Source organism: Lepisma saccharinum, chromosome 3 (assembly GCF_977018435.1).
Source record: "Lepisma saccharinum chromosome 3, izLepSacc3.1, whole genome shotgun sequence".
In the NCBI taxonomy this organism is placed as follows: Eukaryota; Metazoa; Arthropoda; class Insecta; order Zygentoma; family Lepismatidae; genus Lepisma; species Lepisma saccharinum.
The window spans coordinates 87,627,675-87,646,901 of record NC_139231.1 but is presented as its reverse complement, the minus strand read 5'-3'; the positions used below and the strand labels follow the sequence as shown (position 1 = coordinate 87,646,901).

The following is a 19,227-nucleotide window of genomic DNA, read 5'->3' as shown; positions in this document are numbered from 1 at the left end:
CCACTTTCCTTGTAGCCGTGCGCTGTAGACAATTAAAGATGTAGTCGATTCTTAGTAGACGGTTTCGTGAATCGCACTTTACTACATCTTTTACTACTAAAAACTACTACTTCGTTGTAGACTTGATTTTGTAGTCATTTTCGTGAATCGCCCTACAGACATTGGGACGGGAAAAATCCACCATTTCGCGACAAGTCGGGAAATTTTTGGGACTGGAAATGTTCGAAATTTCCCGAAGCTCTGAAGATCTCAAATTCTACAAGTAATTTTCACTTAAGTGATTGTTTTTGCCTTTCTGGAGTAAAAACAACCAATTTCCGATAATTTCCAGACACTTGCAATGCATAAAGCGTCGAGAATTAACAACTTTTTAAAACGTCCATTCGGTATTTCCCGACTGCTCGGGATCCCGAGAAAAAAAGAAAATTGCATTGCTACAACTTTTTATTTAGAAACATTGATTTTAATTTGTCATTACACTGTGTGTGTACCGAAGGCGACAAAGGCAAATACAAACATTGTTCGCAAAATACGGCCCTTTCCGCTAGTGTTTTCGGTGGTCTCGAATATGGATGAAACAAGTTCAGGAATAATGAATTATTTGGAAGTTTATTGAATAACAGTTTTCTTGGGCTTGTTTCAAATAGGAACCTAAATTATAGTAGGTTATTACAGCATTTCACGCTTTCACGTGTGTGTCTGATATATTGAGACCATTCAGAATCTATATCAGTAATAATATTTTCCCATGGATATTGGAATTCTGGGATGATTTTTTGTGTGTGGTATGTTGAACCTAATACATGAATATACTTTTGTGAATAATCGAGGATGTAGAAAGGGGTACCGAAGCCAAAATTTTACTATCATATTTTTTAAAAAAATATCTTTTTGGTAATTATGCAATATCGCCCGAACACCTCTCACTCGTTTCTTTCGTTAATTTTAGCATTGATACTTACATATTTTGCATTGCGGAAGATTCCTTAAGGTGAAATGGTAACACTTTACTATACCGAGACGGATTTCTTCAAATTTACAGGAGAAAGTACGGTAACACTTTACTATACCAGAGACGGATTTCTTCAAATTTACAGGAGAAAGTACTTACGCAAATCATTTTCTGGGTAAATTTCTCGTATGGGACAAACAGCTGAAATTTGCTAGTTTATTTAATTTGAATATTCGTACTTACGTATTCTGCATTGAGAAACATTGCTGAAGGTGGCATTTCGCTTATTTCACGGAAATAAGCTCTATTTGCGACATATTGAGTAAGTTTTCTTCGTTTCTTTTTGCCTTCGGTAACACGCAAAATGGCGATCACAGTTTCACTACCGTACTCAGCATGCAGTGTTTCCACCCAACTGCACCCAAAAATATCTACGTAGCCCACAAACCATTGACGCATAGCCCCACGAACCATTTCCGGTAAGGTTAGGTTAGGTAGGGTCACTATAGGTTACAATAGTTAAAAATTGGTTTCGAAAACAATATGCGTAGCCCCACACACCATTCTCGCATAGCCCCACGAACCATTGACGCATAGCCCCACGAACCATTGACACATAGCCCCACGAACCATTGACACATAGCCCCACAAACCATTTGTGGAAACGTATCTTCTTCAGTTACAAAATCACTTACCAGGATTACGTCATCACACACAGGCTACATCCACCTGGAAGTAATTGGATGCAAGAACTTCCGTGCATCGGTCACACATTTATATCGAAAAATAGATGATTTACCGTCAAAATTCAATGAACGATGCGAGAAAACACTTCCCCGAACTTCCAGAAGTATAAAGAAACTGCATTCGGTAAGTAATTTCTCCTGCAAATTTGATGAAATCCGTTTGTCCCTTACGAGAAATTTACCCATTTTCTGTAGCGTTGTTGATGTTCGGGAATGTAGTTTTGATCCATTTTCATCCGGTGTAATGTGGTTTTCTACGAAAATCTATTTCCGACGCGCTATTGCTGCTGCCGCAATTTGCTTTCTGCAGGAGAGCACAATACGTGCTATTGCTTCTGCTAACAGCCGATGTTGTCCGTATATGCTAAATTGAACGAAAGGAGTGCTAATGGAACCTAACCTAACAGGCCTAACCTAACCTAGTAGGCATACCTCGTCCCCGTGATGGTTCGTGGGGCTAACGTCAATGGTTTTTGGGGCTACCCGTGGATGGTTTGTGGGAAATAACAAACAACAGTAAGTACTCGTTAATGTAAGAAATAGACATTATTTTCGTTAGAAATTCATTATTTCACCTAAAGAAATGTTCTGTAATGCAGAATAGTACGTTAGCAATGTAAAAAATTGCAAAATAAATCATTGATAGGTGTCTCGGGTAGAGTAAAGTAGTACCGAAAGTGCTTACGCAAATCATTTTCTGTAGCGTTGTTGATGTTCGGGAATGTATTGTTGAGCCCAACTTAAGAGTTCAGTATGGGGCTTATGGGGACAGTGTTGCCACATGGTGCGCAGTGGAAGAAGGCTCCGCCGTGCATCGAACTTCTGCTGTAGTACACGCCGCAACAAAAGTTAGTGATTAACGGAACGGGTACTGTTCAATACAAGAATACAAATCCTTTCGCCATGATTTGATGGGAAGCTGTTCTTTCATGCGGCTGTGGTACAGAGAAATGACGGTCCATGGAGGGAGATTTGCAAATAACTGTTCCCGAATATACTTGTCATACGTCTTGCTGTCCATTTAATCGTGTACGTTGACCGTGTTTTTTCCCTTTAAGTCCACTTTTTGCACAGAAAGGCTAATCGTGACTGGACCTACAGTTTAAACTGGGATCCGAACCACTATATGCCTCCAAAGGGTATCAAACCAGGACGTTACCACTGTGCAATCGGGGAGGCCTGTTTCACATTTATCGGCACACTGTCTCGTTTGAGACAAAACCGTGTTCATTACCGGCATGCACCAAAGCAAATCTCTCCCCCCGACCTGTAAGTGCTCGCAAACAACTCGTAAGGCCGCACAGAAAGTCTTGTTGTGTCTTTATTGTTTTGTCCCTCTATTCGTTTTGCACAGCAGCAGCTCGACAGTCATAGGCGGGTCTAGATTATTTTTTTCTGGGACGTTCACAGAATATGCTGTAAGCATTACGTAATATTGGAAATATAATGTGCAGATTTGCAACTTATTCGACACATCAAAGAGCACCCTTATATCAGTGTTGTGCCCAGTGTTTTCGAAGGGGGAGGGGGGTAGTACGTATACTTTTTAGTAGCGGGTCCTCATATGCCATCTTCTCCTGCTGTTGACCCTCTTATTTTAGGAATACTTATCCAAGGAGGAGTTATGACCAGCATATACGCCCATTGGACACGTCACGTCATTCACATCAATATAATTGCAAGGGTTCGTTCTAGGTGTAATTTGTGGTCAGATGAACTAATCGGAACTGAGCCTTCAATGTATAATTCATCCTAGAATGTACCTCCACCAGGAAACTGAACCCAGGGTCCTTCGATTATAAGGGGATAGCATTAGCAGAATTTCCGTTGTCGCATTATAATCAAGGGATCCAGGGTTCGATACCTGCTGGAGGCACATAGTACTTCGTATCTCACATAAAACTGTAGGTCCAGTACCAACTAACCTATCTGCGCATAAAATTGGACTTAAAACTCAATCAATCAATTATTAGTAGAGGTGTGAAATAAAAGGAGTTCTATTGTATTTTTACTCATATGAAGGATAATTACAAAAAGGAGACTGACATTCTTTTAACTATCTAGGAAAAATGGCTGGATCATTTTTTTATCTTTTAATATAACGCTCTCAATACTTTTCATAATAGTCATCATTTTGGGAGGGGCAAGTGAACCTCCTCCCGAAAAATCCGGCAATGTATTATATACAATGTACCTGGGAAGTTTCGCCGCACATCGCCTCGTATTAAAGTTATATTCGAAGTCTTTGGATTTTGCGTACCTCTTGACGTTTTTTCTGCTCGTTTGGTGTTGCAAGAGGACCTTTAATCGCTTCGCTATTAATTTTGTAAACAGTTTTGAACGAAATTCCAGTCGTTTCAGCATTTTCGCCTGCAGTCCAACTAACACTTTTACCGGGATTTTTCTGCTTGAAGTATATTTATATTTATTACAATTTGTCTCTCTTTACATGTAAGACTCTGGACACTTTTATGCTTGATAATACCACCCCTTGCCATTTTGCTGTTGTAGAATAATTATAATAATAAATTCCTTCAACAAATACCCAAAATGAGAAAGCGCGTAAACAACAAACCACTTGACCCCCGACAGGAGCCTATTCACGAACTTTTGCCTGGCCATTCCCCGCCCCCTTCCCTCTTCCCAACACGTGTTTGCAGCACGTGGCAACCATCGGACGGCTGTTAGTTTTAACTCCCCAAATCGCAGTAAACACAAGAAAGGAAAACGTCCTTTTTTGATGGCCCGAATTGCAAAAGAAGGTGTAAACCATCAAAGCCTTACATTTCCTCTGGTTTTTGCTTATTTATTATTTTCTCTTCGAATGATAACGACTTTTGTTTCTGACAGAATCACACTTGTTTAGGGGTGGTGATCTCAAAAGTAAAAGCCCATAAGGGCCCATACTGAACTCTTAACTTGGGCTCCACTATAGTTTTGATCTATTTTAATGTGAATGCATGTGGTTTTCTACGAAAATCTATTTCCGACGTGGTATTGCTGCTGCTGCCATTAGCTTTCTGCACGAGAGCACAATATGCTCTCGTATTGTCCGTATATGCTAAATTGAACGAAAGGAGTGCTAATAGAACCTAACCTAACAGGCCTAACCTAACCTAGTAGGCATACCTCGTCCTCGTGATGGTTTGTGGGGCTATCGTGAATTTTTGGGCTAACGTCAATGGTTTTTGGGGCTGCCCATGGATGGTTTGTGGGAAATAAGGAACAACACTAAGTACTCGTTAATGTAAGAAATATACATTATTTTCGTTAGAAATTCATTATTTCACCTAAAGAAATATTCCGCAATGCAGAATAGTACGTTAGCAATGTTAAAAATTGCGAAATAAATCATTGATAGGTGTCTCCGGTATAGTAAAGTAGTACCCGCTTGTGTAACAGACAATATGACGCGCACAGCTGTGGATCATTGCGCATCGTGCTTGTGTTTTGTCGATTTGGAGTGGGTATGCAGTGTTTTTACTGAAAAATACCTAATTTCGTGTATTAGGTTTGTATCACAAACCATTGACGGATAGCCCCAAAAAACCATTCACGATAGCCTCACGAACTGTTGATGGATAGCCCCAAAAACCATTGATGGAAAGCCCCATAGTCATTCACGATAGCCCCACGAACCATTTCCGGCAAGGTTAGGTTACGTTAGGTAAGCATAGTTAAAAAGAGAAAAATATCTCCAAAAAAAGGCACGTTTGGAAACACTGGCGAGACCGCGTGACTTTCGACGCTTGCGCCATCTCAAGGTAAATAATGGAAACAACGGCATAATGTTGTCGCTTTACAGAAAATGCAAGTTCCTTACTTAAAAAAGTGATTATTTCTTGTTCTGCAGAATTCTATGGTGAAGTTTTCAGTTTCTGTAAAAGAAAATACCTTGAAGAACTTCGACAATGCTACAGAAACTGATTTCAGTAAGTAGTTTGTCCTGTAAAAATTAAGAAATCCATTCGGGCGATATCTATTAATCTCTCATCATTTTTATGATTTGTGCTGTTAGTTTATCGTCTAACATTTTAAAAATATATATTTTAATAGTTTTTTTGGTCTCACGGCACTAAATAGACGTACAAAATTTATAACCCCTGAAAGTACGTACCTTCTACTTCCATTTTCCGGTGTTACTTTTCAGATTACTATTATATTATTGCGTGCAAAAAATGTTTGGTAACAGTTTACTATCCTTCAGGCACCTATAACTTCTTAATTTCGTCAATTTTTGACATTCGTACTTACCCATCTGCTTCGCGGAACATTCTGTGAATGGTTTTTGCGGCTATCCATCCCGGAATCGATGGGAAATTTAAACTAAAAAAAAATTTTCAAAATTTCCCACCGATTCTGGGCTCTGCCCCTGGGGTAATTGACCTACCGCCCCCAACCGCTTGCGCGGTCCCGCCTCCGCTCCCCGGCTTTCTCTATAGACTCCCTGTTGAAGGCATGTTAAAAATTGGCCGGGGTCACCTGCCCCCAAGTGAGCCCCAAACTTTTAAATTTGAAGAAATCCGTTTCCAGGATATGGAAAACTTACCTGAATTTCACACAAAACACCTTCCCGATGTTGGACAATACTACAAGAACCTATTAGGGTAAGTAGTTTCTTCTGTAGAAATTTGTCCGAAGGATAGTAAACTAGTACCAAATGTTTTTCCTGCTACTAAAAGCAATGCATTTCTCCATTCGTTCGCATCGATATTGTTTACGCACAGTTGCTGTCATTTGTTTCGGGGTCTTCCTCTCCACACAAGAGTTCTACCTTGTGTTCCGACATCAGACGAGGAATGTCTACGAGGTTAGGTTAGGCCAGATAGAGTAGGTTCTATTAGCATAAATACAATGAAAAATTATTCTTTGAGAGAACTAACCCAAACTAGGCTACAATAAAAATGCTTTTCCACGTGATGTCAGAACACAAGGTTGCTCAAGTGTTGTGCGATAAGTGAGACCCTTCGTTTCGCAGACCCATCCACACAGGCACAGTTTCTTTCATTATTTCAGATGACGAGTGCTTACAAGGTTAGTGTAGGTTGGGTTCCACTAGCATTGAAAAATGTTTTTCCTGCTTCTAATAGCAATGTATTTCTCTATTTGTTCGCGTCCATGTTGTTTACGCACAGTTTCTTTCATTATGTTGACGAGGAATGCCTACAAGATTAGGTTAGGTTTCATTAGCATAAATACAATGACAAATTATTATTCAGGCTAAGAGAACTAAACCTAGCTACCTAACAACGTAGGCATTTTTTGCTTTCACTAGATTTGTGCAGGAATATATGCCTCAATGTCACTTTTTCCTTCCAAGAGCACTCAACGTGGAATATATATTTCTCGTTTTGGTAAAATTTCAGTAACCTCAAAACATCTGAAATTCCTTTATTTTCTTCTTTTTCACTTTGGTACTTACATATTCTGCATTCCTAAGGATTCTTGAAGGTGTCATTTTGTTGTTTTTTTTTCAAGTAAATAATCTCGACTTTCGACATATCGAGTAATTCTTGTTTGTTTGTTTTCGCTTGCGTTATACGCAATATGGTTGGAAAATAAATAGCCCCACGAACCATTCATAAATAGCCCCACGAACCATGCACGGCAAAGTTAGGTTTGGTTAGGTTAGACAAACATAGTTAAAATTGTCATCTTCAAAATTGTCATGTTCTTGGAAAACAATGGTGTGGTTGGAAACACTGACCGGGGGTTACATCATCGAACGCATGCAACATTTGATTCACGTAGTGGAAGGACATGGAGGCAACAGCTTTCGTGCATCGGAGAGACATTAATGTTGAAAAATACATGATTTACCGGCAAAATATATTAAGCGAGGGGAAAAAACACTTCCCAAACCTTCGTAAAGTATACAGAAATTCATTTCGGTAAGTACGTTCTCCAGTAAAATTGAAGAAATAAGTTTTGGGGATACGAAAATTGTACCGAAACTTTAATATTACATTACTTTCCTGTAGTTTACGGTTATTACAAGCATAAGAAAACAGTTTTTCTTTGTGACGTTTCAGTGCCAAATTTTTTGAAGTGGAAAGTTAGAACTCGTAATACCTACACCAGTGAATTTAAAGGAAAGCTACAAATGTTAATAATAGGACGACTAATGAAAGACTCGTACTCAGAATTGGACAGCCTTTCTCGAAAGACATATGATCTCCACATAACATTGTCAAATTCTTTGCATCCACTCATATGGGATAAAGTAAACAGAGCTACACAACAAGTTGTAGAACACTACAGCAAGCTTTCAGAAAGGAGACTTGATAGGAAATTCTACCAGCTAATTCAAGAAGAACAAGTTATATACAACAACAATGAAAGAAGGGAAGCAGTTAATGTCACTGGTAAAATAGAAACTACGAACATTGACAACAGATTATTTATAAATCTTACGGATATTAAAGTACCTGATGAGTATATAGAAATTTTTCAATTCGGAATGAAATTTTCAGTTGGTAGTGCTTATATACACAAGGAAGATTTTGTGTATTCACTGAATTCCTTAGATGATGAGGAGGAAAAGAGAAAATTACGAAGTCTCACACATGATGCTCTTGATGAACGGTTAAGTTTTGAATACAACTGAAGGAATAACAGAGGTCCAAAACACAGAACTGGAGAAAGAGCTTTTAAGGTTAGGGAAAAAGTTCATAGTTTCAAGATCTGGTTGAAAGAAAACGACATTTTCTTAATAAAATCGGACAAGGAAAATAAACCTGTCCTTATTCGAATTAAGGACTATGAAGAAAAAATGGAAGAATGTTTCAAAGTAAACAATTTCACGGAAACCTCTGGAAACCCTATAACTAAAATAATAAATGAGGTAAAGAAAGTAATTTAAAGCAGTATCACGATACCAAGAGAAATGAAGAAAAAACTCATTGTCAAAAATTCAACCCTGCCGATTGCCTTTGGACTACGAGGGTCACTATTTATATTTTGAGCCTTGGCAACACTGATTGAAGTTAGGTGCAATTTGACATTAGCATGGAATCGTCTGGCATTATTGACCATAACGTACTTCAAATGTTTTGTCAATAGCTTCATTTGTGTTGTTTATGTTGCCTTGGAGATTGCACGACAACAATAAAATGGAATTAAATTGTGAACATTTTCGTGCAATGATTTTTTACAATTTTCGACGTGGATTATCAAGACAAGAGTGCATCGATCAACTTACTTCCAAAGTTGGCAATGAAGCCCAATCCTTTGCCACTGTGAAATGCTGGTATAACAAATTTAATCGTGGCCGCCATTCGCTCACCGACGAGATTCGCGAAGGTCGTCCAAAATCAGTTGTTGTTCAAGAAAACATTGATGCTGTGCAAAACCTAATACTGCAAGATCGTCATGTGACATACTGTGAGATTGAGGCAACCATAGCCATTAGTTCCACCAGCATATATAAAATATTACATGATCATTTAGCTGTGAGAAAGGTATATTCTCGTTGGATCCCACACAATTTGACAAAAACTCAAAAAGACGCTCGCATCAATTGGTGCAAACAAATGCTCAATAAATACAATCGTGGTGCTTCAAAAGACGTATATAAGATTGTAACAGGTGACGAATCATGGATATATGCATATGAGCCGGAACGTAAACAGCAGTCGACTGTATGGGTGTTTCAAGATGAACCAAATCCAACAAAAGTTGTTCGCGCTCGAAGCACATCGAAACAAATGGTCGCCTATTTTTTTGGGAAAACTGATCATGTGGCAACTGTGCCTTTAGAGGAACGTGGAACGGTCAACTCTGAATGGTACACAACAGTTTGCCGTCGGATCATTCTTCATCAAGACAATGCCAGCTGTCACACATCTCGTCTAACAACCGACTTTATGAACAGTCAAAAAATCGAATTGATGGGTCATCTGCCATACAGTCCTGATTTGGCACCCAATGACTTCTTCTTGTTCCCGAATGTCAAGAATAAATTGCGTGGACAACGATTTTCGTCGGCGGAAGATGCCGTTGATGCGTTCAAAACCCATATTATGGAGGTGTCTCAAGAAGATTGGAAAAACTGCTTTGACAAATGGTTCGAACGAATGCAAAAGTGTATTGACCATAAAGGAGAATACTTCTAAAAACAATAAAACAGTTTTCAATGCCAAATTCCTGTTTTTTCATTGTTAGGCTCAAAATATAAATAGTGACCCTCGTACCAAAAACTCACAAACCGGGAACTCCAATACGGCCCATCATTGCAACTTTCACACATCCTGCATACAAACTATCCAAATATTTAGTTGAAAGACTTGCTATAATTAAACAACAAACACAATTCAGTGTTAAATAGTGTTTGGAATAATGAGTATCATATTGCAAGTTTTGATGTTGAAAATTTATATCCTAGTGTCCCAATAGAAGGTGCCACAGATGCATTACACAGATGGCTTATTGAGATGAAGGTTAACCCAGTAGAATCATGGGAAATGGTTCGATGGTTTACTGTATGTGGAAATTACAATTACTTTATATTTGATGGCAAAATCTATCAGCAAAGTAATGGTCTATCAATGGGAAACCCTGTATCCGGAATCATCTCCAGCATTTTCCTTCATTACATAGAATCTCCAATTGTTAATGCAATAGGTGCGGATATCAAACTCTACATCAGATATGTAGATGATGTGCTAATTATTGCTAAAAATGAGAACACCATCATGGACGTATTTAAATTGTTAAATGAATCACATCGTCCCATAAAATTCACTTGCGAACCCATGGATAACAATGTAATTTATTTCCTTGATCTGCAAATTAAGACAACTGACTCAACACTTCAAACATCAGTCCATAGGAAATAATTAGCGGGGGAAAAATACATCCATGCCAATTCAGAACATTCGCGTATAACAATGGATAACATATTTTTAATTTTTTTCCTGAGAGCACAAAGACTGTGTTCTAATAATGAGGATATCAAAAATGAAGAAGAAAGGCTTTTTAACATAGCAAATGAAAATGGCTTTCACACTAACAGAATAAACCAAATCAAAAAACAAGTCGCAAGAAAACTAAAGGAAAAGAGAAATACAGACAAAGATGAAAAATCTGTTGAAAAGAAATTTGTGTGCATTCCATTCCACAAGGGATTCTCACATAAAATTGCAAAAATTTGTAGAAGTTTTAATTTCAGAATTGTTTTTAAATCACCAAGAAGTTTGGAATGTACATTTAATGAATTCAAAATGAGAAACTCTCTACCAGATGTGGAAACCACAGGAATATATAATATAAGTTGTTCATGTTCAAAGGATTATGTGGGACAAACAGCAAGGAAAATGGCAATAAGATGGCACGAACACGATTTGGACATTATAAATCTAAACCCAAGAACAGGTTTGTCAACTCATATCATCGAAGAGAAGCATTTGATTTAAAAGAGAAGTGTTTTAAAAAGATAACGGGAAACACAGAGTTGAATGTCTGGGAAGCTTCGTTCATTGCAGAAGAACACTGGAATAAATTAAATAATGAAAATGGTAACATAGATCCAGTATGGAGTTTTCTTTTTCACAAATGGAGTAAGCCACCATCTTTAAAATTTAATGTAACAGAAAACATCAAGAGACTTTGTGAAAACAATGATGACTTTGAATTACCTGATGATATTTGGGATTCATAATTTTAAAAAAATCTGAAATAAAAATAAAACCGACTGCTTTTTTCACAGTTAAGTTGCTATATTACAGCAATGTAACATTGACAACATCCATTATATAATGGATTCTTTTTGTTTAAAAATTACTAACCATTGTTATAACTGTATCTTTAGTCAAAATGAAAATAAATGTCTGATGAAAGGAGCGTGTGTTCTGAAATGTCACAAAGAAAAACTGTTTTCTTATGCTTGTAATAACCGTAAACTACAGGAAAATAATTCTATAATGCAAGCAATGCGTACATACAAGAAAAACTATTTAATATTACAGTTTAAAATTTTACAATTTGCAAAACTCAATGTTTCCATCTGGTGAATGAATGTTCACATGTCTTGGCTGTATATTTCATTTCAGTGATGGTTATTTTTAGCATGAACTATCCTGTTTTGAATTAAAAGAAAGTATGGATCTCTAGCCTATTGGTATGGTGTGACTAGTATCTGTCTGGATAGCAACATGTACATTCGCAATGGGCAGCATGCATCTGGTTCAATGGCAAAGGGTTGATCTGAGATGGGAGGGTTGTCGACTACCAGCAGTTTTACTTCATGCTTTCTTTTCCATTCCCTGTTTTCTTTTGTGTGTGTGTGTTTGTGAGGGGGAGGGGGGTGGCGAATCACATTCAGACTCAAGTGTTGGATTTATCTTTCCAGTCAGGATAAGCATCACTTTTTCGTCAGTGTACTCAATTGTATCTTCTTCAACACAATCAGGTTGTGTTGTTAAACACGATCATTTGGTCATTCACCATCTTTATCTCTCCCAGCCTTGGTACCGGGTGGAGACACACAGTGGCTCGGATCCTACTTTTAGATGTAGGTCCAGTCCCGATTAGCCTTTCTGTGCATGAAATTTACTTAAAATGAAATGCATCTTTATTTGTCATAATCTACGATTTAGTCTGGAAAATCCATAAAGCTCAGATAATTTTGTTTTTGCAAAGTTGTAGACACCCTGATAAATATATATTGACACTCTTTTAATTTGGTTATGGTTATTAATTTTCCCATTCTGTACAGCTTTGGTATGTTTAGCATTACTACATCTTTCTCCTCCAGTAATTTTGCTAAAAAGATTTAGGAGCTTCTGTAACATGGGTGATATCTATGATACCACAGGTCACACTTCAGAACCAAATATCAATGAAATTGATGTTTCCTATTAGTTACATTGTGTAGTTACATTAAAAACAACCTAGTATTATGTTTTGTGCACTACTATTTTGACAGTATAGTACAGTTGACCCATAGGGCAACAAAATCACCATGGCATTACCTGCCATTGCCTACAGAATAGGGTGCCTGTACATCCCATTTTGACAGGGACAGTCCCATTTCAGAGGTGTGTCCTGTTGATATTCTTAAAGGACACTATTTGTCCCATTTTATAAAAGTCTAGGGGTTATTTTGAAAACCAAGTGTAAAGGCTGGTTTACATTGGTCGAGTGAGTGGAAGATTTACTGGAACCCATTGATGTCGGAGATTTTTTTTTTAAAAAAAAAAGCTCTGAAACTGTTTACACACTCTTTTTATGAGAAATGAGTACAATAATGAACGAGAACATGTCTAGAAAGAAAACTACCTTGATTCTTTCAATTTTCAATCGTTCTTGGTTGTACGTAAAACGTAAACTCTTTATTTTCAGTTTTTCTTCTCCTTTGCTAAATACATCAATATCCTGCACTTATGGCCTCGTACGCTATGTTTCCTTTCTTTGTTCCTATAATCGACAATTCCGGCACCAGTTCTAAAAAAAGAGAACATGCAAGCAAACTCACAACACAAACTCTATACTCTCCTCAGAAAGCGTTTACATTGACCGAGTGATCTGTCGAAATTACGCACAAGTGAAAAAAATTATAGGGGAGGAAGCAACTCGGTCGAGTCTATTGACTATTGGGGTGAGTACTGGCGAGTTTACTCTCCCCAGTTGTTTACACAAGCAGAGCAGCTCACTTTACCCTACTCGCTCCAGCTACTTTCCCATGTACTTGACCAATGTAGGCCTAATCCAGGCTTAAGTTTTAGAGACATTTCATGCTGTAAAAAATGGAATTTTTAAACCAGCGCCTTGGCAGCTTTTCGATCACTTCATAACAATCAAAATATTCTATTGTCGTCGAGAACATTGTCAGACATCAGTTTACTGTTAAGCTATCTTGCATTGTGGGTTGTATTATTTTGTGTGTGTTTCGTTCTTTGTAGAGCAGTGAATAAGCATGGCCAAGAACCGCATAGTTTCAATACGGACCTGCATGGAGAATTTAAATTCCTGCTTCTTGACACACTCAAAGGACAAGTATCACGTTATGTAAGATACATGGGGAGTTTTATGAATGGTTGGTGAGGAATAAAGCTGTTTTCACAAAGATTCGTTCTTCTGATAAATACTTGGGACATTCCTCAACTTCAGGGTAGGACTAACATCAAAGGTTGTTCAGAAGGGACCAGAAACACTATGCAAGTCATACCGAGGTTTTAATAAACACCTTTTTACAATGAGAGATCATATTTGATTTATTGTTTATGATGTATCATTTATGTGATCCATACTTTAATAGATAATAATAGTAATACATTAATAATAACAATGATGTAATAATTGTGCCTAATCAATTTGGGGGGGGGGGTGTAAACTGACTTCTTAGGGATGTCCCATTTTGCTAAATAACATAAAAGCCTGATAGTCTGTTCTGTTCTCAGTACATACCTCTTCACAAGTTTATTACACCTTTTGTGTTCATTTTCCTTATTTTGCATCATTTTCTACCACTTTTGGCTAATCGTGATAATGAGAGTGGATGTTAATAAGTGGAAACAATAAAGAATACTCTCAAAGGAACTTCTGTTCAGGCAGAACAACCTGAAACCTCCTGTCTATGCCTCATTGCCTGAGTAAAGTCGTATATTTCAGATTCTGTATTTGGGATTTTCAGGAAATGCAATTGCTATACTCATCTCATAATCAAGAAGTCATTTGCTTCATTTCTGGTGATATTGTACAATAGAATGCATAAAAATTACAATACAAATTGTTCATTATTTTGGTGGTGAAATAGGTTAGGTTGTTAGTTTTTTGTTTACATTATTCTCATGCTAAAAGCTTCATTGCAAGACAGTCCTGTTGAAGTATTTTAATTTCAGAAAACCCATGGCATCATATTCAACAATTTTTTTCACCCTTTTTTAATTTTTGCTTCATTCATTCCAATGTGTAACCCTTTGTCTATCCATAAAACTTGTATTGCAGAACTCCATAGATCCGACAAGAAAATATTTGCATGTTGATTGGAAAGGGGAATACAAGGTGTTTGGGATAGATTAGTGTATGTATTATTATTTGTGTTATCAATGTGTGAAAATTTGTATATCTTAAGTATTCATTATACTTGTTGCCACTAGGTGGCAGGACAGTGCAGACTCTCTTCTTCGGAGACTGTGCAGGGCATGGTACTTATCGGGAAATACCTGCACTGTACGAGAGAACAGCGAGAGACATTGCTACACGGTGGTCAACTCCATTCCAATGTAGTCCAGTGTCAGTGTACATTAAATAGTGTATATAATCAGTCCAGTGTTTAAATAAGAAACGCAACATTTTATGGTCATCTCCGGGCAGGATTAGTTTACCAAGTGAACAATCTCTGTGAGATATGACGTGTTACGCATCACAACAAACGTCTCAACTCGCCCGCCATGGAAAGAACGAGTGTTTTCGCCCGGTATTGAAGTGACTTTGTATGCAGTGTTCCAGTTACAGATGTGTACTGACATTCGTACTTACGTCAATATATGGTTGCATGTTATGTGCTCAATCGTAGAACTTTCTGTCACAGTACTTATTACGTATTACGTGTAATTTTCAATCACAACCGTTACGCGTGTGGTTTGAACATACATTCCATATCGTTATCATGCGTACGTCGAATATTTTGTTATAAGACAGAGTTATATACGGTAGTATGCAGTGGACAATAAGTTGTCTGCTACGATAACTCATCACGGGACTGAGTATCATAAATTTGGACAGTTTCGAGCATCCTCTACAGTATCCTGCTGTCGGCTGAAGTGACGTCATCGCCAACACCCAGGGAAGCTTCAGATCAAGGTCAGTAGTTAGCTAGGCTCGCACCATATATTGTTTACTCTTTCCTCACGTACTATACTTCCTACATATCTTGCCCTCTTTCCTTCGCGATGGATGAAGAAGAGAAAAGAGTGTTGATACGTAAGAGAGCTGGATTTAGGGGCCAGTTAACACGAACACAAGCATTTGTCAATTCCTTTGAAGATACGGGGGAAGTTCAAGAAGTAAGGGTCCATTTACAGAATTTAACACCTTTGTGGGAAAAATACGATGAAGTTCAAACACGTTTAGAAGTAGAAGATATAAACGAAAATCATGAACCTCACAGGGAGGATTTTGAAGAAGTTTACTATAAGGTACGGGGTAAAATGGAATCCATTATAGAGAAACATAAACACGCACAAGCAGCACCTATAAATGGATCGGATGTTGTAAACAATGATTCATCATTAGGCATCAAGCACATCAAATTACCCACGGTATCTTTACCCACGTTTCACACAAATGACAATATTCCAAAAAAATACAGAAATTCCACTACTTGCGTTCATCATTGGAATCTGAAGCAAGAACACTTATCGATACTTTGCCCATGACTGATTCAAATTACGATATTGCATGGCAATTGTTGAAAGATAGGTATGAAAATAAACGACTGATAGCAGCAAGTCATGTCAATAACATCTTACATGTGAACGCAATTAACAAGGAAAATGCCACAGAATTACGTCAGTTCATCAATGACGTCACAGTAACTTAAATGCTCTTCGAGCCCTTGAATTACAAACACCGTTAGAAGATGTTATTTTGATACATCATTTTTTGGCTCAACTTGATTCTCACACAAGAAGGGAATGGGAATTAAGCCATACCGATCAGTCGTTCCCTACACTAAAGGAACTGTTCACCTTTCTAGAACAAAAATGTCAAGCTTTGGAATCAATGAAGTCTGTTCACATAAACAAAAATGTCAATGAACACAAGGTTAGCCCTAAACAGAAACACATCCGTCAGTCAAATTCTTACCTGACAACTACAAATACACAATGCTCTTTCTGTAAATTAGCACATTCCTTATATTCATGCAAGTCTTTTGCAGGCGCCAGTCTGAAGCAGAAACAAGAGTGTGTGCGCAACAACAAACTTTGTTATAATTGTCTCAGATCGAATCATAATTTTAGGAACTGTACTTCAGGTAATTGTAGACGCTGTGGATTGAAACACAATTCACTGTTGCATCCAGACGAAGGCGGTAAACGAGGAGGTCCTCTAAGGCAAGACCAGCCAAGGAATGACTCACCAGACACGAGGAACGAAGCTGCAAGGACAACTTCAGTACAATCTTCATACTGCACATTTAAGAGTAAACCAAGATCACACGTTCTGCTATCAACAGCTTTAGTAGAAGTCATCGATTCTAGAGGACAGCCACATACATGTAGAGCTCTCCTGGACAGTGGGTCTCAGTCAAATTTCATCAAGGAAGATCTTGTTCAGAGACTACAGTTACGAAAGCAGAAAAATCATATTCCAATCAGAGGAATCAATAATGTTTCATCGGAAGCCAAGCACAGTGTAGACATTCAGCTGCGCTCAAGAGTGTCAGACTTCACTTACTTGTCTGATACTCCCACGCATCACAGGGAACATACCTTCTCAAGTTATTCATCACGAACATTGGAACCTACCAACCGACATTGAGTTAGCAGATCCAGATTTCTACAAACCAGAAGAGATAGATCTACTAATTGGATCGGAACTTTACTTGCACTTACTTCTTCCTGAGAGACAAACGAGAGATGAAAACTATCCAGTTCTTCAAAATACTGAATTAGGTTGGATTTTAGCTGGTCGGATGGAACAGCCTGTACAGCCTAGTACACCCACAGTAGCATGTTTTGTACGCATGGAGGATAATTTGGATTCTCAATTACGGCGTTTTTTCGAGTTGGAGGAAATGTACTCGAGACCAAAAACAGCTGAAGAAGTAGCTTGTGAAAACCACTTCAATCAACACACCACCAGAGAAGAAACAGGGCATTTCATTGTTCGTCTCCCATTTCGATCAGATCATACAGAGCTAGGACATTCATACAACCAGGCATTATTCAGATTACATCAGTTAGAGAAGAGGTTTCAACAACAACCAGAGTTGAAAGAGGAGTATAGCAGAATACTCGAGGAGTATGAAATGTTGGGACACATGAAGCCAGTACAAGCAGATCCAAATGAAGCTGATGACTTGTCATACTATTTACCACATCATCCAGTATTCAAACCTAGCAGCAGCAGCACGAAGACTAGAATTGTTTTTGATGCATCAGCAAAAACAACAAATGGAGTCTCATTAAACGATATACTGATGGTCGGTCCAACCACACATGACGATCTTCAGTCTATAGCTCTTCGCTTCAGAACGCACAATGTTGTATTTACGGCAGACGCCGAGAAGATGTTCAGACAAATTCTGATTCATCCAGATGACACTAAGTTTCAACGCATACTTTGGAGAAAATCTACAGATATGCCAGTACAAACGTTCGAGCTCACAAGAGTCACATTTGGTTTGGCATCATCACCGTTTTTGGCGAACAAAACATTGCAGCAGTTAGCTGAAGAGGAAGCAACCAAGTTTCCGAATGCATCCAAAGTTTTACAACGAGATGTTTACGTTGATGACCTCCTCACCGGAGCTAACAGTATTGAAGAAGCTAGACAATTGCAAGGAGAACTAATCGATTTACTGAATTCAGCAGGATTCACTTTGAAGAAATGGTGTTCTAATCATCCAGAACTTCTTGAAGCAGTACCAGTTACTCATAGAGAAATGCAACTACCATTTCAGTTTGACAAGGGAGCGAGCGTTACGGCTTTAGGCCTCACGTGGGATCCAGTCACAGATAAATTGCAAGCAAATAACAAGGAGATAGTGTCATGTTTTGAAGACAACATCACTAAACGACAAGTAGCTTCTATTGTCGCATCAATCTTTGATCCTTTGGGACTAGTGAGTCCAATAGTAATTTCTTACAAGATATTTCTACAACAATTATGGTTCCATAACATGGAATGGGACGATAAGTTACCAGAACAACTCAACATGGAGTGGAAACGTTTGTTTCAACAGTTACCACACATTAATCAGATACAAGTTAACACTTTAACGACGGACGGGTCTTTTAGGCCCGGTTTCAATTTTTATACCTGTTTAATTTTTTAATGCTGCAAATCAATGTGTTCTCCTTCCGTGACTTTTCGTCAATTTCGAAGGCCTTTGAAATCATTTATTGTAATCTTTGGTTATTTCTTAAGTTTGGTCAGAAAATGTATTGCGGACGGACGGGTCCTTTAAATTTTTAAATATATAGGCCTATTTATTCTACTGCAGAAATATCCCTCTTCGCCTCTGTGACTTTTCAACGACAGTCACAACCTTGAAAAGCGTATTCCTGGACTCCGTGGCTGGGTGGTTACCATATCGTACTGCGACGTCAATGGTCCCGGGTTCGAATCCCCCTCGGGCATAGTTCTTTGTAAATGTCCATTCATCAATTTCATCATTTCATCACTCATCCCCATTTTCGCAAATTAGCCAAGAGGCACAAACTGCGAAGTAAAATAAAACAAATCAATCAATTGAAATCGTATACAGTACCCTTTGCCTGTTCAGTTTACCCAGGAAAAACAAATATCATAATTTGCAGACGGATACTGCAGAAAAGGATTTTTTTGTTTGTCGATAATAGT

The 19,227-nt window shown here is 38.1% G+C and overlaps 1 protein-coding gene across 2 annotated transcripts in view; it reads left to right on the top strand.

The window, feature by feature from the left end:
* Positions 1-520: 520 nt before the first annotated feature.
* Positions 521-19,227, top strand: part of LOC145985893 (FAST kinase domain-containing protein 4-like) — a 69,098-nt gene continuing 50,391 nt past the window's right edge. Inside the window, exon 1 of one of the 2 annotated variants that reach the window (XM_083120028.1) lies at positions 521-661. Coding sequence is in view for 1 of the 2 variants with exons in the window: in XM_083120027.1 (XP_082976153.1) it covers positions 769-785 (17 nt within the window). In the remaining variant the exon portion in view is untranslated. Of the gene's footprint in view, positions 786-19,227 lie in introns of both variants that reach the window. The other variant, XM_083120027.1, reaches the window with a different exon arrangement.